The sequence below is a fragment of the Emydura macquarii genome, unplaced genomic scaffold (assembly GCF_026122565.2).
Source record: "Emydura macquarii macquarii isolate MOO-44397 ecotype Brisbane River unplaced genomic scaffold, CSIRO-AGI_Emac_v2 contig_3671, whole genome shotgun sequence".
Taxonomy (NCBI): domain Eukaryota; kingdom Metazoa; phylum Chordata; order Testudines; family Chelidae; genus Emydura; species Emydura macquarii.
This window is the reverse complement of record NW_027133808.1, coordinates 9,865,753-9,887,967: the sequence shown is the minus strand read 5'-3', so window position 1 is coordinate 9,887,967 and position 22,215 is coordinate 9,865,753. Positions and strand designations below refer to the sequence as shown.

Here is a 22,215-nt window from a genome sequence, read left to right as displayed (position 1 = left end):
TGTTTTTGGGTTGTCCGGATACATGCTACGGTTTTTTATTTAGCAATAATAAATTGAAATCTGAATTTGTGAAATGAAAAGGAAGAGCAAGTGAGAATGGGTAAGCTAATATGTTCATTAAAAGTTCTCATTAAAAAGTCTTCCACTTTTCCCATCCCATCCATTGCTTTTTTCTTTGCAGTTCACACAATTATTACCAGGACTCAAAAATGCTGCCTTTGAAACATTCCACAGCTTGATATTCTATAAATACAAAAGATCATGCTCAAACAGAACTCAGTTCTTCAGATCTCTAGCATGGCTGGAAACCAGAAGACTTTAAAGCATATACCAAAATTTGTTACTCATTCCAGCTAGCTGCTGAACATCAATAATTTTTAGATCTTTCCCAATTCTACAGCTGCTATAGAGGTCTCAGAAGAAAACTTCTGCTTTCAAAGAGGTATCCCTGAAAACCATGGATGAAAAAAAAAAATGGTTACTAACCTTTCCATAACTGTTGCTCTTCCAAATATGTTGCACACGTCCATTCCAATGTAGGTGTGTGCACGCCCTGAGCACAGTCGCCAGAAATTTTTCCCTCAGTGGTACCCATTGGGTTGGCTCTGGAGCTCTCTGTTGCCATGTGCTCATAGCACCGGTAAAAAGGGCCCGGCCAACCTTGTGCCCCCTCAGTTCCTTCTTTCCGGCCAACTCTGATGTGGACGGGCAGGAGGGAGGGTCTTGGAATAGACATGTGAAACACGTCTTGAAGAACAACAGTTATGGAAAGGTAGGTAGTTTTTTCTTCTTCAAGTGATTACACCTATCCATTCCAAGATAGGTAACTCACAAGCAGTTGTATAGGAGGTGGGGTCAGAGTTCAAGGACATACTAACTGTAAAACAACTCGACAGAAATTGGCATCATCCCTAGCCTGCTGCACAATGGCAGAATAAGTAGAAAATGTGTGTAGAGATGACCAAGTCACTGCTCTGCAAATGTCTTGAATAGAGACCTGAGCCAGGAATACTGCTGATGATGCTTGCACTCTTGTGAAGTGGGAAGTCAGGATAGCTGGTGGTGGAATACCTGCCTGATCATAACACGTGTGGATGCACAATGCGATCCATGACGAAAGTCTCTGAGCAGAGAAAGGAAGACCTTTCATTCTTTCAGTAATCACTACAAAGAGTTAGGTAGATTTACAGATCGGTTTGGTCCTCTTTATGTAGAGCATTAGGGTGCCTTCAATGTCCACAGTGTGAAAACATTGCTCCTCCCTACTTGCATATGGTTTTGGGTAGGAAACAGGTAGGAAGATTACCTGATTACTATGAAATTCGAAAATCACCTTTGGGAGGAAGCTAGGATGAGGACGCAGCTGGAACTTATCTTTAAAGAAAACCATGTAAAACGGCTCTGACATGAGGGCATGGATCTCTGAGACCCTTCTGGCTGAAGAAATGGCCCCTAAGAAAGCCACCTTCTGGGAAAGACATAACAGGGTGCATGTTGCCAATGGCTCAAATGGGGATCCATGAGTTTTGATAAGACCAGGTTTACGTCCCAGAACGGGATGGGTTCCCATACCTGGGGGCATAGTCTTTCCAGGCTCTTGGGGAAATGGATGGACATCTTGTTTGAGAAAACAGAACTACTTTCCACTGGGGGTGAGGGTGACTGTGGAACACCTAACCTTGGTGCTTCAGGTGAAGCAAATAGTTGAGAATGTCCTGCAGAGACGACAGTATGGGCGAGAGTTCACGCTGGAAAACCCGTATGGAGAACTGCTTCCATTTTGAGATGTATGTAATCCAGGTGGAGGGCTTCCTGCTCCCTAATAAAACTTGGCAAGTCAGCTCTCCAGGATTTACCCATGGAGTTTCCAGGCTGTCAGATGGAGGGAGCTGAGGTTTAGGTGGAACAGGCGATCATGGTCCTGGGAGATCAGGTCCGGATGTAGAGGAAGTGGGATTGGAGCCACCACGGAAAGGCCTACTAGTGTGGTGAACCAGTGCTGACGGAGACAGGCTGAGGTTTTGAGGATGAGCCACACCTGATCCCACTTGATCTTCAGCAAGACGTTGTGCACGAGCAGGATAAGGCGGAAAGTCAGCCATCCATGGAAGTAAGAAGGCATCCATGAGTGAACTCAAGATGTAGCCTCTCAGGGAGCAGAACTGGTGACACCCTCTGTTGCACCGGATTGCAACAGGTCTATCTGAGGAGTCCCCCACTGCTGGAAAACATCCCTCACTATGTCCAGTCTTAGGAACCACTCATGGAGACTGGAGAAAGATCTGCTGGGGTGATCTGCCAGCTCATTCTGCACACCCAGCAGGTGGAAGTGAAGTGAATTGAGTGGCCTATACAGTACTCCCATAAGAGGACTGTTTCCCGATACATGGGGGAAGAGCGAGCGCCTCCCTGCTTGTTGAGGTCAAACATGGCTGCACAGTTATCTGTAAACACCAGCACACTCCTGCCTGAAATGTGAGGCAGGAATGCTTGACAGGCCAGGTGAACTGCCCAGAGCTCTCTGACGCTGCTGTGTAGTGAGAGCTTTTCTGGAGACCATAGGCCTTGAGTCCTGAGGGGCCCTAGATGAGCTCACCAGCCTAGCGCTGATGCATCTGAGACAAGGGAAATTGATGGATTCGGCCATGAGAAGGGAACTCCCAAGCAAACTGCCTGCAGATCTAGCCACCAGTTGAGGGAAACAAGGACCGGAGAAGATATTATGAGGACCGCGTCCAAATGGTGGCGGTGTAGTGTGTAAACCAAAGCCAGCCATGATGGAAAGGGCCGGAAGTGTAGTCATGCTTGCTGCACCACATATGTGCATGAGGCCACGTCATCCAACAGCCTCAGACAAGAATGGGCTGTTATAATAGGGTGGTCCATGGAGAGTACTATCAGGGACACAATTGTCTAAAACCGACCTTCCGGGAGGAAGACTCTGCCCTGAGTGGAGTCAAGCACCACTCCGATAAATTCTATCCTCTGTGCGGGAGTGAGGGTAGACTTCTGTGCATTTATTAGCAGCCTAAGGCCTAGAAAGTCGACAATGAGGTGGAGGCTGGTTTCTACCTGAGCCCTGGATTGGCCTCTGACTAACCAGTCACCAGATATAAGTAGACTTACACCCTTCCCTCCTCTCCTCAGGAAGGCCGCCACTACCACCATGCACCATTTTGTAAACACCTATGGGGCTGCCAACAGGCCAAAAGGGGGTACAGCAAATTGGTAGCCTATCTGGTTCACCACAAACCTGAGGAACCTTCTGTGGCCTTGGAAGATGAAGATGTGAAAAATCGAGTGGCGTCCCAATCCCCAGGGTCCACGAAGGGGATAATGGAAACCAGGAAGACCATGAGAAACTTTAGCTTCCTGCGGTAGCTGTTAAGTAGGCACAGCTCTAGAACAGGTCTGAGACCACCCTTGGCCTTCAGAATTAGCTAACAGCAGAAGTAGAAACCCTTCCCTCTTAAGTCCTGTGTAACCTCTTCCACAGCTCCCACCAGGAGGAGAGTTTGCACAAGAAGCTGTTCGAGAGAGGAGTCCCTGAGAACGGACAGGGAGGCAGAGTGGGTTAGAAATATATAGTAGGAAAGTAAATCCCACTTCCATGGTGCTCGGCACCCAAGAGTCCGTGGTGATACTTGACCATGCTGCAATGAACTGGGATAGACACTGAGAAAATAAAGGGGAAACCAGATCCAGAAACGTGGGAACCGGTATAATGCCCTCGAGCATCCCACCAAAAGGCCTGCTTAGAACCCCCTGGGTGTCTGGGCAAGGCAGGCACAGGCGCCGAGGAAGGAGAAGATGGTGGTCTACACTTAAAACCCCTACTCCATCTCTTCTGTGAGTCCTGATGGGTCCACGGAGTGAAGTACCGGAAGGACTACTGAGGTCTAAAGTGCTTTCTTGAAGTCACCAGGGTGTACAGACCCAGGGATTTAAGGGTCATCCTGGAGTCTTTCAGACTGTGAAGCTTCGCATCAATCTGCTCTGAGAAAAGTGATGCACTCTCAAATAGCAGATCCTGGAGGGTTTGCTTTACCTCCTGCAAGAGGCCTAAGGATTAAAGCCACTAGCTCCTGTGCATGGCCACTGCAGAAGCCATGGTTCTGACTGCTGAATCCACTGCATCCAGGGCCACTTGCAGTGAAGCACTCTTTATACTTTCCCCACCAGGGAGGAGAATTCCAGCCTGGCCTCTTAGAGAAGCAAGTCCTTAAACTTCAACATGGAGTTCCACATATTAAAGTCATATCTGCCCAAGAGTGCCTGCTGGTTAGCAAACCTGAGCTGGAGACCCCCAGTAGAATAGACCTCACTGCAAAATAAGTCTAGCTTTTTTGAATCCTTGCCCCCTTCAAATACTGCCAATTCTTTTCATTGGTGGGAGACCCCACTAGGGATCCTGGGGTGTGGGGGGGATGCGTGTACAGGAAATCATATTCCTGAGCCAGGACAAAGTACTTCCTCTTGGACCTCTTAGTTATGGGGGAAGGGAAGCAAGGCTTTGCCACAAGGCTTTTATGACATCCGTGATGGCCTCACTCAGAGGTGAGGTTATTCTTGACAAGCCCGCCACAGTCAGGATATCGACCAAACTATGCGAGGACTCTTTGACTACCTCCACCTGTATGCCCAAATTTTGGGCCACCCTTTTCAACAAGTCCTAATGATCCTTGTAGTTATCAAGGAGAGGCGACGCACTCGCTCCCAAAACGGTCTCCTCAGAAAAGGAGAAAGAGGCGGCCAGCACCGGCTGATGGCTCTCTTCCTTACCTTCAACATTGACTGGATCTCAAGGTGCTGGCTACTGGTACTCAGCATTGGCCTCACTACCTGAGTCTGGATCGGGAGCCACTCGAAGAGGTAGTGGTTCCCTTCCTTCAGAGGTCACTGAATAGGAACGTCTCGACTGGGCCCCTGCATCAGGAGAAACACCCACGGGTTCCAAAATGGTCATGGCATGGGCACAGGCCAGTGACCAGGAGGCCAAGTACCCGATGACATTCTCTAGCCTTGGTGCACAGCTAGGTAGGGATGACTTGAGGAATGGTGGGGTCAACTTCTCGGACGGGAGGAGTACAACCCCCCCCCCCCCCCTTCCGACTCTGAAGACAAGGAATCTCTGCCTGGCGACTGTTTGGTTCCCACTGGTGCCAGCAACTAGTGCCGAGGCAGGGAAATCTGCGCCAGCATGGCCAGCTTCCCTTTGATAGGCAGCGAGGCCCCCAGTACCAAACAGTAGCTGGTGGCCACACGCTCCCTCCTGCCTGCTGGCACCAAATCTTGTACTGAGAGAGAGGTGGGCACTGACAGTAAAGCATGTGAATGCCTGCGACGTGGATGGCATTGCAAGAGCACAGATACCGCGCCCACTCTGCAGTGTGCACAGTTCATCAGTACCAGACTCAATGATGCCCATGTAAGAGCCGGAGTCAAGGGCACCGACTGCTTGCTGACAGGGCAGAGGAGTGGCCTGATATAGGTTGCGCTCTGCTCTCCATGGCTGGCCATCCTCGAAGTTGGCGAACATCCCCTCTCAGCCAGCAGCTTCTTCTGCTTCTTCCTCAGCACCAGGGTTGGCGAACGGTGCTGGGACTCTCGAATGGTGGGAGGCACCCTCCTCGCTGACGCCAAGGCGCTCAGTGCCAAGTCCAACTGGCATGGCTCTGAATAAGGTCTCAACACTGCCTCCATCAGCAAGGTCTTCAACATGGCCTCCCGGTCCTTCTTAGTACAGGGCTTCAAGACCCTGCCAATTTTGCTGAGGTCTCCACTCTGAGCCTCACTTCAAACACCTGGAGTGTGGGTCGCTTAGGGGCATAGCCTTGCTGCAAGAGGGGCAAGGCTTAAAACCTGGTGAACGAGGCATGCCTTGGTGCCGGGAGCTGATGAAATGCCACTGGAACTGAGAAACTACCTGAACGAACTAACTAAAACTTAACCAACAGTTGAACAACTATTAGAAAAGAACTGCATACAAAAATCAGAGAGAAGAAAGTCCACTGAGAAAAGCTTGCAAGAGCAAGTTAAAACAGTTCTAGTGACCATCATAGGCAGTAAGAAGAAACTGAGGGGGCACAGAGTTGGTTGGACCCTTTCTACTAATGCTAAGAATGAATCGCACCAGAGGGTGCCAGAGCCGACCCAACAGGTGCCACTGAAAAATTTCCGGCAACTGAGCTCAGGGTATGCACACACACCAAAAATGGAATGGACATGTGCAATCACTCAAAAAAGAAAAAGCTGTTCTCCAAGTTTTCCTCCCCCATAATATATCTAGGTTTTGCTCTAGAGTTTGGAAAAGAAGACTGGAAAGAACTTTTACTACTTTTCTCAGTTTCAAAATATCTCATCTCAAAGTCTTTCCTTGCTTGACACCATTTAGCAGCAAAGGGAGATCACATGCCATTGAACCAATGTCATCTAGCCTCTTTATGGTGTTTATTGGTAGGAAAACATTATTATTTGTACTACAGTAGCATCTAATTGCCCCAGTCATGGACCTGGACCCCACTATGCTACGCACAGTATGAATGCAGATTTCCAGAATTGGATCTGGAAATAGCAGGTGGGAAGATTAACCTCTATTTGAAGTACTTATGCCCTTTCCTTTTTTCTTTGTACTCTATGTAATAAAAATTGAACACACTAAAATTGGAAGTGGCTGTGGACATGACACATATTTAACATAACTGCAGAAACTGCAGCTGTTATAGCCATCCCACAAGAAGCAAAAAAGGAAACAGTGGAACTCAGACAGTGTAAATGGGAATGCTGTGGAGGACACCAGAATACATGAATCTTAGAAGTGATCATGGATACACATCAATCATAGAAGGCAAAATGCACACACGGGCTAAACACCACTAAAGTCTTATTTAAGCCCTCCAAAGCAAGTAGTGCTGGCTCACCAAAGTGAATTGCAGCTACTGAAAGAAACAACAAAATCAGTCTAATGGAATGAGAATGTGAAAAAAAATATATTTGGTACCCAATTTTCAACTGGTCTGAAAATGCAGCTGCAAATGAGATAACTGCCTACCCCAATAGATATTCAGATGTACAATTATCTAACTTAAATGTTACTTTTCTACATAGCTAATGATGTGCATGCAAGATTGAATTTGTATCCGCTAAAGAACACTTTTGCAAGGCCTTTATTGCTTAAGGTGAAAAATACACTTACTGAGCATGAATAGAGAAAATCATGATAGATGTACATATAGTCAAAAAAAACAATCTTGTTTATGGCCTCATCCAAAGCCCACTGAAGTCAATGGGAATCTTTCCTTTGACTTGCAATGGACCTTGAATCAGAGCTTTCAACAGAGATGAGTGTATACCATGTACATAGCCTACTTGACTGTTCTTGAGTTGTTTTCTGGGCTTGCACAGCAGACCTCTGAAAGCAGAAATGGGCGAAAAGAAAAAAACCCCACAGTAATTTATGAAAAAGGAACCTGATTCTCACAAAGAAGAGTTCTATTTTCCTTGGGGATGAGGGAAGGGCCAGATTCCCCTTTCTCCTATGTTAAATGTTATGTTTTCTTTTTCCTTTCTCCTCATACTGCTCTCAAGTGTCTAGTCTACAGGACATGACTCCTTATTTCATCTGCTTGAGATGGGTTAGTCTATCAACAATGAGGGAAGAGGAAAATCACTCAAGAATTTAAGAGAAAAGGGAGACCCTTCTCCTAACCCCTTGGACAAATAGCAGTTAACAACATAAAGCTCTAATGAGCTAAAAAATAAATAAAAAGTATTTGTTTCTTTCTTCAGGTATAGACTGAAACATCATACACTAATGTTTGGTTGATAGTAGGGATTAAAACTTGTTTATGAGATGTTATATTGATATATGAAATTTGCCATTTTGTTCCCAGAAAAATGGCATTTTTTTCCTTAAAAAACATATAGTCCTATTTATTATGGCCTCAGAAACAGATTATGGATTCAAGTGAGGAATAAAACAGCATGAACAGATGAACTACTTCCATACAAATACCTTAAGGAATAAGTTCAGAAAGAAAATACTGATAATATAAGCTACAGAAGCAGAATTGTATCGAAAAACAATATTTTTCTAAATTTTCCCTTTTGGAATCTGTAAATCTGAATTGAAATGCAAAGAAAAACAAAGTAGTAACATACTTTTCAAACAAGTGTCTGCTAACTTCTGCATCTACTGCACTCAGTGGATCATCCAAGAGGTAGATGTCTGCATCTTGATACACTGCTCTACAACATTTAAAGACATGTTAGTCAAGTCAGTGCCAAATACATTCTTATAGTTAACTTGCTTATATTAGTTACTGGTGTCTATGTTAGGTACCCCCAGACCAACAGATATGAGAAACAACAATTTTTACCTGGCAAGATTTACACGGGCTTTCTGTCCACCACTCAGTGTAACTCCACGATCTCCTATCGCAGTTAGGTCACCATCTTCTAACAATTCCATGTCCTGTGAATAGAGAGAACACACAGTGGTATAAATTCTTTACAAAAACAATACCTCCTAATTCTGAATCAAAATTACTTTACCAAAGTATTTAGTAGTTATTTAATTACTTTACCAAGATACTGATTATTTTCCTACTTCAGTGTATTAAAAAAGAGGGTAACAGATATACAAGATAAGATATTTGAACAATGCATCAGAACTGATGTTCAAGAAAGAAGCAGAAGGGATAGAGGTGGCACAGAAAAAAAATTAGGTCATAAGTTGCCTTGTTTTATTTCTGAAGGGCGCATGGTTACGCTCAATGCCATGTAGCTTTAGGCTATAAGGCCCGTACAACTACTTGTTGAGCTAGTAGCTCAGACTACCCCCTAAAAGTACGCTAATCATTATAAAATTGAATAAGTAATTAGTCCATATTATAGACTATTGATTTTAATATTTTGAAATAAAAAATATTTCAACCATTAAATCATTAAAACGGAAAGGTATCTACTACCCATAGGAAGTAAATACTTTCTACCAACACTTTCCCTAAGAATTACACTAGTTTAATATTCTTATGACATATGCCAAGAGTATAGTATACCATATAGCATGACTTCTGATTTATAATTTTATAGATACATTCTACTTCATTTCCTTCGTGAATAAAGCAGAGGTCTTATGCTGGGTCATATAACAGGTTCAATAAGTTCACCACATTTTTATGCTCCACAAGTCTGAGGAAAACCTCTAAGAAAGCAGATCTGCCATAAAAAGAAAAGTCAGTTTTAAGCTTCAGGCACTTCAAAAAATTTTGTTTTTAAGAACCGTAGTTTATGCTCTGTATAAACTCACTAAAACTTGAATTTTAGACAATGAACTATAACAGCAGGAGAGATTAAAGAAGTTCTATGTACAGTGTGTAAAAACAACCTCTGTAAAAGAGATTTCCCATCACTGTAACAGTCTGCTTTTCACCTGTATTACAGTTGACAGGAAGAGCATAGCAGGACATGCATCTTAATATCCTTTTAGCTACCAAGTAAAATGTCTATTTCTTGACAAACAGGCCTAACCCTCTTCTGTATCACATGTCACAAACTCCTTCAATGCATGCGCGCGCGCACGCACGCACGCACCCCTTACCTTTCAAAAACATTTTTCCACAGAGCTACAAGGGCTCAGCAGGTTCTCCAGTCTACAGTGATAAGGAGCTATGGATATTGCTTAGCAAAATGTACACTGTGCATCTTAAAGTGAGTACATTGTGTAAAGGTTATTTGCAAAACAGAAGTGGCAAGTGGTGTCAGTTAAGAATGTTTGTGTTTCTACCTTGTTAGCTCATCTAAGCAGTTAGCTCATCTAAATTGTTAGCTCACCAACTACTTAGATGAGCTAACAAGGTAGAAACACAAACATTCATCTAAGCAATTGTATATCCTATAAAAGCTAAAACTCATTATGAAACAAAATACTCGGAACTAGCTTTTTCCTGTCAAATTTGTCCTAGCTTCTCAGAAAATCAATCTCCCTCTAGTGAATTTATTATGAATTACAATAATTTGCTCTTACACCTAGATCTCACAAAACAACTACTGTATGTATGGTGTTAAATTATGGGATTCGTCGATCTCACTAGTAAATTAGTAACTAATTCTATAGATTACATATCACAACAAATACTAGAAACCACAGCAATAACATTGAAGTGAAAAACAAACTTGGCTGTTGCTAAAATAAAAACAACACTCAAAAGAAAATCACTTACTTTTTTAAGAGCACAAACTTTTATAACTTTTTCATACTTTTCTTTCTCATATTCTTTGCCAAATAATATATTACTTCTCACAGTACCAGCAAACACCCACGGCTGCTGAGAAACATAGGCTATCCTTCCTCTAACATCCATCACACCTTTTTCTTTAGGCAGTTCACCAAGTACAGCACTTAAGAGAGATGACTGCAAGAGAGGTTATTGTTTGGTTAGTAGTTAAAAAAAAGTTGTTAAACTCAGTTTTTGAACATAACGAAGAAAATGCTGAAATGAAATGATATGTGCCCTCTTCTCTGCAGACTCAGAAACTAATTTTTCATTTTAATATGTAAAAAATTTTGGATAAAATTCTCTAAAGCATCTAAGTGAGAGTCAAAGAGATGTAAGTTCCAAAGTCACCTACCTCTCACTGGGACTGAAATTTGAAATCACCTAGCAACTTTTGAAATTTTCATCATTTAACTTAGCTGGTTATATCATTTTTAAAATACAATTACTTTTCCATTTTTATTGCATTAAAAGCTTCTCCTGAAAATTGTAACACAAGGGGACAAAACTTGAAACGAACTCTACAACCAACACACGATGAAGTAAGTTATTTTACCCATTTACCCAAACAGGTATACATGTACTGGTAACCTTCAGATTTATACTGAAAGCGAAGCACGTAGGGGTCTTAATTTTGAACCTCAAACCATATTCTTCACAGTAAGTGGCATTTGCCTACGTATTCTATATTCCAGCATGCACATCTAAATGTATTATGCAACACAACATAAGACATTCAAAAAACTTCAGTGCATATGTCCAACAGAACTGCAGAAAAACAATGCAAAACAGCAACACATCAAGACTTACTTTCCCAGCTCCTACTGGACCAATCACAGCCAATAATTCTCCTGGTCTGACAGTAAAAGAAAGTTGCTGAAGGGTTGGGATTTCCAAACTCTATGAATTTATTAAGGGAAAAATAAATTAATTTTTCTCAGTACTGAAAAATATATTAAAAATGTCTTTAAAACAGTGAAATGATGTACATAAACTAGCAAGTAATAAATCCACACACTTAATAAACATGAAATTGTTAAAAAAGATATTTCTCTCTTCCTAGTCTACATCTTCTTTAGTTCATACAGATCATTTGTCGTCCACATGCTTTGCATCTCTCCTTCCAAGCTTTAATTGTAATATCTCCATTTTCTAGTAAAATGGAGAGTCATTTCTTTTCTTAACAGGTATTTTAAATTGTAAACTACTTAAGAACATGATCCAACTCCAATTAAATCAACGGGCTTTGGATCAGCATCTGCCTTTATCTGTATCTTCTATAGCACTGAACACATCACTGACTAAAATACAAATAAAAGATATTATGTGAAGTGGATGTGGCTACATTATTAAGGACCAAACTGTATTCAGCCTTATGCTGCTGTTCAAAGGGGAAGAGGAGAAAAAGACAAGCACTCAGCACTTTCTGAACATCAGGGGAGAGAGCCCAAAAACTGAAGCACCCAAAATCACTAGCCCCTTTTCAAAGTTTAGGCTAAGGAATCTGACTTCCTTTGCACCCTTGCACACGTACCAACGGAACTGAGTTCAGGGACTGCACAAAGAACTTAAAGCAGCATCCGTTTTTCCAAATGGGATGGAAAGGGGCATGGTAACGGCCACACTCCCCAGTCACGGCAGCTAGTAGATCTCCACCGCACTCTCAGAAGGTGATATGGGAGCCAATCTTTTCAAACGCAGGAAAACATGATCCCTCCCAAAGCTCCCACTGGGATAGTGCATTTCTGCATCATCACCAAATCAGGTTGGTGCCTTAAATACATAATTATCTTGAACTCCTTTGGTCTACGGAACTATTAATCTTTTTAAGAACAATAATTAATCCCCACAGGGTGGCAGCAACAGGACATTTTTATAGGTTAATTTCTCAATCTGGCAAAAACAGTCCAGATTTTCAGATGGTGTTTACTTCAATAGAGCTATGCCAGTTTACATCCGCTGGGGACCTGGAACAAATTAGTTTGTTTATTTAAAAGGTGATTCAGTAGAAATACATTGTACCAGCTATAAAGACCCATTTATTAGTCTTTACTAGTCAGGTAGTGACCATATCAAACTCGAAGCACCCACAGCAAAACCACACAAACCCACTCACAAAGTATCCTTGGCATAATTTAGGCTTAAACCTTTAAACGGGTCAGATGGCAAGACGGGTGTTTCACAGACAAGTTTCAACTTCGGTAAAAGCTAAAATATTTGCACAGCTGTATAAACATATGGAAAGTGGCATGCAATGCTATGGTACTGCTGAAATTCCAGAGAAATTTGCATAGTTTTAAATTACCTCTATTATATTTAGGGTTTATGTGCTATAATTTCCTATATATAAGGGGAAAAGCTTGTGTATGAGTATCTCCTGGGCAAGATCATTCTGAATTGAATTGATAATCTTAGTAATTAAGTAGCTTATTTAAATTTCTCAGTTCTAACTTTAGAATTGTTTGATTGAACTGCCATTCTAATTTAACTAGAATATAAATTTAATTGGCATGTTAATAAGGATCCATAGCTCCATGCTGGTACTAAAGTAACCTGCTCTGAATAACACAGAACTAGGCTAAAGTGTGCCTTTGGAACAAGAGCATTATAAGACCTTGAATTAATTGGCTTTGCCTATCTTTGGATAAATTACAACATTCCATGTTGAGATTTTCTTTTAAAAGATTGTAAACACTCCAAGCCCACAATATTTATTTTGCTTTCTGTGATATTTTATTTGCTTTATTTTGACTTACAAAATTTATAAATCCACAATAATTCCCCAGTTGTACTTCAGCTAAGAAACAAAGATCCAAAGAATCATGAGAAACTTAGTACGATAATTGGTTAATTAAAATTACTTAACCAACATGTTTTAAATTCATCCATTCATAGATTCCAGCACCAGAAAGGACCATTGTGATCATCTAATCTGACCTCCTGTATAACACAGGCCATAGAACTTCCCTGAATTAATTCCTAGAGCACCTTTCAGAAAAACATCCCATCTTGATTTTAAAACTTTCAGTGACGGAGAATCCATCATGACACTTGGTAAGTTGTTCAAATGGTTAGATACCCCCCACTGCTAAAAAATTACACCTTATTTCCACCCTGAATTTGTCTAGGTTCAACTTCCAGTGATCAGATTGTTTTATACCTTTCTCTGCTAGATCAAAGAACCCGTTATCAAATATATTTTCCTCATGTAGACAGACAAACTGCTCAATCACTATAAAAAAGGTTTTCTAATAATTTCATCATTCTCATGGCTCTGAATCCTCTCCAATTTATCAAATCTTTCTTGAATTGTGGACACCAGAACTGGACACAGTATTCCAGAAGCAGTCACAACAATGCCAAAAACAAAGGTAAAAAGTCTCCCTATTCCTAACCCAGATTCCCCTGTTTATGAGCTAAACATTGCATTAGCTCTTTTGGCCACAGCATTGCACTGGGAGCTCATGTTCAGTCGATCATCTTCCACAACTTCCAAATCTTCTTCAGAGTCAATGCTTCCCAGGATAGAATCCCCCAGCTTATAAGTATGGACTACATTCTTTGTTCCTAGATGTATACATTTACATTTAGCCATATTAAAACACACATTGTTTGCTTGAACACAGCTTACCAAGAGATCCAGATCGCTATGGTATCAGTGACCTGTCCTCTTCATTATTTACCACTCCCCCAACTTTTGTGTCATCTGCAAACTATATCAGTGACGATTTTGTGTTTTCTTCCAGGTCATTAATAAAAATGTTAAATAGCACAGGCCAAGAACCAATTCAATTCACTTTTTACAGTTATATGTTGAGACCTATCCATTAGCTAGGTTTTTAATCCATTTAATGTGTGCCATGTTAATTCTATATTGCTCAAGCTTTTTTAATCAAAATGTCATGTGGTACCAAGTCAAATGCCTTTCAGCAGTCCCAGCTGAATACCCAATACCCAACACAGTACCAATACTGCTACCTTTATCAATCAAACTCGTAATCTCAAAAAAAAATCAAGTGTTTATAATTTGTCTCTCACAGAACCCATGATCTTTTCAGCAACTCCTCTAATTAACTATTTTGTAACATTAATAAAAACTTCAGAAAACTTTGTTCCAAATGACTATTCTCACCTCCTTATTGTAATTAAAAATTAAAATAAAAACTGTAACTAGAGATTAATTTTAGCCAGCATATTAAAACTAATTCCAGTCCTCATATTGGTTAGCCTTCAATACTGTGCAACTCATCTGAAAAAGTGGCAAAAAATTGTTTTACAAGAATATTTTGTAATCTTTTCCTGTGAATTATTAATGGTGGCACAAGTCTTGGTGAAAAAACATCAACTGAGGAATATATTTTCTTTTTTGTTAGAATACGGCTACCAGATAATCAACTGTACATGCATTACGGATTACACATCAGGTAATAAACAGTATATTTTGAGTACTAAATACCCTGCCTGTGATACAGGGCAAGAGCAGGAGGCAGAGGAAATTGGTGCCATTTGGAGAGTATGCACTTAAGGTCACTGTTCTAGTTGTTCAGAATAGTACCAGCTTGTAAAACACTAATCAAACTTGATAAATAATAATGTGTAGATAACAATATGCCCTGTTGGATGCTTGGCACAATCCAACTGTATTTTAATGTCTAGAAAATTCCAGGGCAAAACACAACAGAAAAACTGGGCTAAATCCCCCTTACTACCAATCCCCCCTACCAGGAGAGTACAGTGCTTATGAATTTATAACATTTATATCATGGGACATTTTGATCTAGCCTAGATTATTTCCCACATACATACACACACACAATACTTACAATATTTGTAACATGTTACCAGTGTCAGTAAATACTCAACATGATTTCAACAGATGGCTTGTTGAATATTCTATTTATTGAAACATTTATTTAAAGAAGTGTTTCCACTAACAAAAACAATATGTATTTTATTTGTTATGTGCCAACAGTGTGCCTGGCACTGTACAGGGCACAAATTAAAAAGACACACATGAAAGCTATTCCCTATCACTAGGTGGTTAATTTAACTAGTTTGTTTGTTTTTTTTAAATAAAATGAATAAACTTTCCTTTTCTGTCCATTGTCCAAAACTGGTGATTCATCATTGTACAATATGGGAAAACTCACAGCAAAAAATTCAGAAGTTAATTTTAGTTCTAATAAAAAGGAAAGTTCAAGCCATACAATCTCTTAATAAACATTAAGTTTATTATAAAAAATACAAAATCATTATTATTAATAGTTTAAAGGCCATAAAGATAGCCAATCACATGCAAAAAGAGCTAAATGTATATACGTTCATGGAAGAGTCTTGCTCAGTAGTCATCAGACCAGGATGAATGAGCCCACGACTATGTAAAACCCTAGAAGTCATGTTTTTCCTCTCAAAGAAATCTTGTGACAAATCAGAAGTCTGTGACAAAACTTACAGTGAACCAAATAGAGCAGGAGTCAAAGTTGTCTTAATGTATTTTGAATTTGGCCCTAGCGTGAGACACAGAGAACACTGACCAAAACCACGCAAAGTTCAGGCACATGTTACTATGTAAGATTCGCCCCACAGAGTTCTGGCAATGCACTTCAACCTTGACCCCCTGTCATTGTCCTGGACCTCTCTCAAGCCAAAACTGAATTTGTGATATCAACAAACTAGGAGAAGACGTATGGGAATGGTATTTCTTCACACAGGGTCCAATTCAAAACCAACGGAATTTAAGTGGCAGGTTCTGCATGTGAGGGGGTGGGAATTCTTCTTCTGTTGACTTCAGAGAGCTTTGGATCAGGCCCATTATAAGAAATGTGAAGACTTTTCATCAAAAAACAACACAGAAAAGCTAAAAATGTCTGTGGGAGTGCAGAAGGAGATGGCAGAGACAGCATCATGCAACATCGCCATCTGTCATCAAATCATAAGTGGCTAGTGATGACAAACAGATGTAAGACAAAATGATAAATCACACTGTGAAGCCATGTTCAAACAAAACAGTGCCAATTTCTGATACAGATTTGAAAGTTCCATCTATTTCTTTAAAGCATGTTAGTAACAAAAGCTTGTATAGCTTGTCACATCAAAAATATTATTAAACTGATTTTACTGAGGGATGTGTGCAAGCAGGCCCCCCCCCCCAGTTGGTGAAGTCACAGAACTCTTTCAGCCCCAGGGCTGTGGCGGGGAAAGCCAGTTCCACCGGCCCCAGGGGTGGGGGTGAGGGAGAAGAACCAGCTCCACTGACCATGCGCAGGGTCATGCGCAGGGTCAGGGGGAGGGCAGTCAGCTCCTCCAGATGTGGGGGGAGGCCTCCAAAAATGGGCAAATTTTTAGTCCTGTGCATGCCCCTGATTTTACTGAATATAGACACCAACTAGGGACTAATGTTGAACTGCACAACTGAAATAAATGATTATACATGAAAATAAAGTAACTTATTTGGGGACGGGGGGGTGATTTCAGACTAGGAGAGGCATACATTTATATAGAATATAATTTTAGAACTTCAAGATTCTTTATAACTACAGATAGAGGTCACTGTGGACTGCTGGATGCATTCCATAAAAGAAACTCTGAAGCTTTCAAAATGCAAAACAGATAGCTGTTTGACACAGCATTCTTAGTTTTAAAATGAAATATGTTCCTTAGCATCTTTTTTAAAAAAAAACCCAGGTAATCCATGTAATAGATTTATCACCCTTTTTAAAAGGCCACTTTTGAGTTTATGAAGCTTTTTTGGTCCTTTTTACATAAAGACCAATCTGTAAATGAACTCTAGAGCTGCCATTATATTTAAAAGAACAAAATGCTTCAGGTTTGCCATGGTGAGCTCCTGCTCTCAACCTTGATATGTGAGGCAGCACATCATGCTGCTTCTAGATCAATGGCTGATCTGCACTCAGTTTTTTTACTGAATCATATGAAAGAGTAAAACCTGAAGGTATTATAAAAAGGTTATATATGAGGACTGTGTATTGATCATATTGTACAATATATCCATTACCAGACTCAAAATACTTGAAACACCAAATTCAATTATTTAAAAAAAAAAAACTATATTCATGAGGTTTTGCAGAGAGACATTTACCTTATCCCAACAACAAGTCAAGTCTTGAACATGAAGTAGAACATCTTCATCGCCATGCTGCAGTTGTGGATTGAACTGTGAAACCTCATCAAGTATTAGAAAGTTCTGTAGTAAAAGAAAAAATAGGGACTGATTAAACAGGACACAAAAAAGTGAATTAAAGAAATAAAAGTGTTTCTGCGTATACTGCACAAAAATGCAAAAGATCTGTGACAAACTACTCTGACCTAGGAATTATGTTTCTAAAGCAATGTATGTAGCCTTCAAACAGTATGCCATAATTAACTAACCATATTTGTGCAGGTACCTATTGTTCCAACAGCACTACTACCCAGACTTGTACATTTCATGGAATAAAAATGCTTCTATTGAGGTTTCAAGATTTTTTTCTTAAGAACTCATATGAAAAAGTTTATACCATAATCTGAACTTCAAAATCAGCTGAATTTTTACTCTGAAATTTTGACAAAGCTTAAACAACAATATGTGGCCCTAGGTTTGAGGATCTCCCCACTCTCTCTGCCTCACCTGTAGCAACTTCACCCACCTCTCAGTAGTTTTGATTCTATACCTTTACTCATCACATAATTTGACAGGTTTTCACACCCCCTTTCTGGGATATTGCACCAATGAGTGCCCATTTTACACTTTATCCCCTCCTTTTATCACAAAGCAAGGCTTTCTAACTCAGTGGTTCTCAATCTTTTTGGGCTCAGGACCCATTTGTAAATGTTTATGACCTGTCGCAACCCACTAAATAGTCTGAGGGGGAGACCCTGGGATGGTTTCAGTCGGGTTCTGCCCCCACAGGGAAGGCGGGGGTGGAGTACTGCCTAGAACTCACCCCACAGTGGCAGATCCTGCAATCCCTGTGCTGCGGGGCGGGCTGATCTTGACTTTCCACTCCAGGTGTTGCAACCTCCAGGGTTGCAGTGTCATTCAGGTTTGGTCCCGTCCCCCCTGACTGCATCAAATCTGTGTGAGTGGAGTTGTGACCTGGCTCATAGGTTTGCAGTGCTAGTCACTCACATTTGGCCTAGACTCCTGTCATCATGATGGCTGGGCCAAATTTGAGGGGTGCTGGGACCCCAGAGGTTGCAGTGCCTGGAGCAGGGGGCAAGTCCAGCCAGCCCCATGGGACAGGGGCCACAGGAGCTGCCATGTGACCCTTTGAAACATTTTGATGACCCCATTTTGGGTCCCGACCCCCAGGTTGAGAAATCCTGTTCTAAATATATGCTTATAGTGGTTTATCTATAAAATAGTATAAAAGTGGACTTTAATGTATACTTAACTGTTCTGGGAAATAGGGCACGGAGGGTGCTTGTGAGTGGTGCTCTGCGTTTGCATGTTGTATGTTTTGCTAAAAAAAAAAAATTATTTTTCTGTCCTTCAAAAATTTCACTAAAATTAAGAGCCCTCTCATACAGCTGAAGACAACAGTTGCTAATTTCCAACAAATATTAAAGGTTATGAAGAAATACCTTAATTTGAAAAATTGGAACAAGGGGAATTGGAGTACAGGTTTGGCACGTGTTTCCATTACAGTCTCTCTATCAGGATTTTTTTTTTTTTTTTTAAGACAAATGCTAAAGGAATTGTGTGGAAGAAAGAAAATTTTGTTCTTGTTCCAGAATTAAAAAACAAATAAGGCTAACTGCCAAATTTATACAGTTTTTGTAAAAACTTGGATAACTCCTTTTTTTTGTTTGATCCCCTTTAGTTTATGTTTTAATAGGATAGAGTGAATAATCCCAATGTACTGCAATTTGATATTCTATGATGTGCGTGTAGGCCTGGCTTGACATGAGCAACTAGACATGGGTGAGGCCTTATTTCTTGGGAAGGTAAATGGATCAGCAGGCTGGAAACAGAATGTCTGTACCAGCTAATATAAGAGGGAACACCCATGAAATCATTTGCAATGAACAAGATAAGCCTGGAATGTAAGACGAAGTAAAGAGTAAGTTGTGCACAGACAGTGCGTGAACAGAGCTTGCTATACACGGATTGGTTCCTACAAAGTGACCAAGTCAATTCCAAAATGTGTGATGCAATGTGTAAATGTATATAAAGGAAGCGGATTTCTGTGTAACTTTAGATGTGTTGTGTAACTTCGCTGTAACTTTAGATGCTCTATACCGATCCCTTATGCCTTTTCCTATAAATATGCATGATTTTACACACACACACACACACACACACACACACACACACACACACACACCCTCTCTCTCTAACACTTATGCTGTATTCCTCTGTTAGTAATCCAATCTACAACTATTTAACAGATTTTATTTAGAAAGTACTAAATCCATAAATATACTTTTCTATAAAAATGCATGTTAACACTTCTTTATTCATCTCTCATTAAGTCTTTGTACACCTTTTATTACTAGACAATTTAAAATTGTACTACCTGCATAAAAACATATTTTCCTCTAAAAAGGCATGATTTTAGATAACACTCCTTTAGTCCTCTAACATTAAGGCTTTATATTATTATTTGATAACTATTTAGAAATGTACTAAATATTTTCTTCTAAAAATGAGAAATGTTTATACACACATACATACACCATTCATATCTGTGTATATATTAACACTTCTTTATTCTTCTGACATTAAGGCTTTCATTTAGAAATATTCTAACTACAAATAAAGATTTTTTTTCTAAAAATGTGAAAAATGCAGTTAATATACATTTATGTATTAACACTGAAGTGCATATATATATTTTTAAAAGGAAGAAAAGGCATGAAGCTATAGCTAGTCATTTAATTTTAATGCTTCCAGGAAGCATAAATTTAATTTAAATTTTTTTTTTTTTTTTTTAAACTCGTTTTTCAAACATAGCTGATGGTGTAAAAAATGTATCTGTACCTCAACATGATATCTAAAAGCCTCAGAAAAGGAAGCAAGAGTAGGAGAGACTTCTAAAATCATACAGCCTGCTGACTGGACAAAAAGGGAACAAAACAAAAGCAGCAGCATAATGTGTAAAACAGGCACTTGGCACAGTATCATGGAAAGGGGGCATGATAACCTGTCAAAAATTGTATGATGAATAAAATTATAAAGTTAAAACTACTCCCCTTCTTTGTGATGTATGAAGGCCTCAGCATGGGGGCCAGGATTTTATGGAATTGTATAGGATTGTCTGGAGACTGGGCAGGCTAGGGGTTGAACATTATCTCCCTTTTAGCCTAAGTAAATTTAAGCATAAAAAGACAAAGCTTCAGATTACATTATTTGTATTGTTAAATCACTCATTCTCTATGGTCCTGGGGATACAAGGAAGTGAATGCCATTCTTTCGTGGATCATGTTTCCTCAACAGAATTGTAAAGTTCCAGTCACAGAATCTCTATATCTAATATTTCTACATCTAGAATCTAATATCTGTATATATTGTACACAGAAGCATACACCTCAATTGTACTGTAGCCTGCAACACACTTAACCAGGCAACAACAGCTGATGTGCAATCTAGGATGAAGAAAAGTGGACTTTCAGATCCCAGATTGACTGTGCACAGTTAACAGTTACCAAAAGTATCTTTTTTTTTTTACTTATAAAACAAGCACATTTGATCTGCAGTTACTGAGACACAATAAACCAGGAACCCCCAGAATGACTGCTCTTGGATGGAAAACATTCTGAAAGAGAATCAGGCAGCTCTTGGAATAGTTGATTCTGAAGCCAAGATTGGTTAGCAGACACTGAATTCTTGGTAAGGCGTCCAGAGGTAGATTGCAGAAAGTGGATGCTTGTTTTAGCATTTGCACAATTTTATATTGTACAAGTTAAGGGCTTTCCCTCTATTTTAACCAACCATCTTTTAAAATATGCAGATGGGATTACTATACGAGAAGGAGATTTTTGCCGACAATCCAATAGGGAACGCCACAGTAACAAGTCACCAGATTCCAAGACAGAGAAGGGGGGGGGACGACACGGGACTGAAAGATGAGAGGCTGAAGATGAAATGAGAGAGACACCGAGGATTCACTTCAGAAGTGAGAGTGACAGTAACTAAGGAGAAAGCGAAAAAGACGACAAGGAACAAAAATCAGATAGGGGCATGTGAAAAAGACTATTTCCATGATTTTTATTCAAATAGGGGACAAGATATTTGACTAACTCTGAGGAATTTAAAACTATAAGAAAAACACAATGGGTAAAATTTTCAAAAGTGTCTCAATGACTTATGGTTTAAAGAACTCCGGGATCTCAACATATTCTTCAGCACCCTCTGGCCTCAAGAATCTACCATGCTGAGAGAAGTTAAGCTGTCAAAAACCATCCACAGGAGTATGAGTAGCAGACAGTGATTTAGGACAGGGCTTTTGATATTTTCCTTGAGAGTGGATGCTGGTATCTTCTGTATATGGGATGACATTTCACCATTTTCCAAACTGATTTTGTCACTTAGGTTCCAAAGTCTCATTGAAAGTCAATGGGGTTTAGACTAAGTGCCTGGCACTTTTGAAAATTCTACCTTTAATGATTATAGTTTTATGAGACTCAGTAATAGGAAGGGAACAGAAGACTAATTGCAGGTCATTTTCATGCCCCAGCATATTCTGCAGCACCAAACCAATCACCCCTTAACACCAATGAGAATACACAGCTTGCTAACTTTTAGAAAACCTGGCCACACAAGTAGTAAAAGAAACTGAGCTGCTAATAATTGCCTGAATTTATGTTTGCAACCACAGCACATTCGTTCAACTACACATTTATTTTGCAGTGGTGTAGCATTATCAAAGGAAAGAGTAGTATCACCTAGCATTAACTTAGCCCTGGTCTACACTTACCTGGAGATTTGGCGACAGTC

The 22,215-nt window shown here is 40.2% G+C and overlaps 1 protein-coding gene across 1 annotated transcript in view; it reads right to left on the bottom strand.

Moving 5' to 3' along the window:
• The window catches only part of ABCC4 (ATP binding cassette subfamily C member 4 (PEL blood group)), a 175,638-nt gene that overhangs the window by 130,982 nt on the left and 22,441 nt on the right, over positions 1 to 22,215 (bottom strand). The window contains 5 exon segments of the mRNA XM_067536920.1: positions 8,161 to 8,247; positions 8,379 to 8,473; positions 10,224 to 10,415; positions 11,088 to 11,177; positions 17,377 to 17,481. Coding sequence (XP_067393021.1) covers positions 8,161 to 8,247; positions 8,379 to 8,473; positions 10,224 to 10,415; positions 11,088 to 11,177; positions 17,377 to 17,481 — 569 coding nt within the window.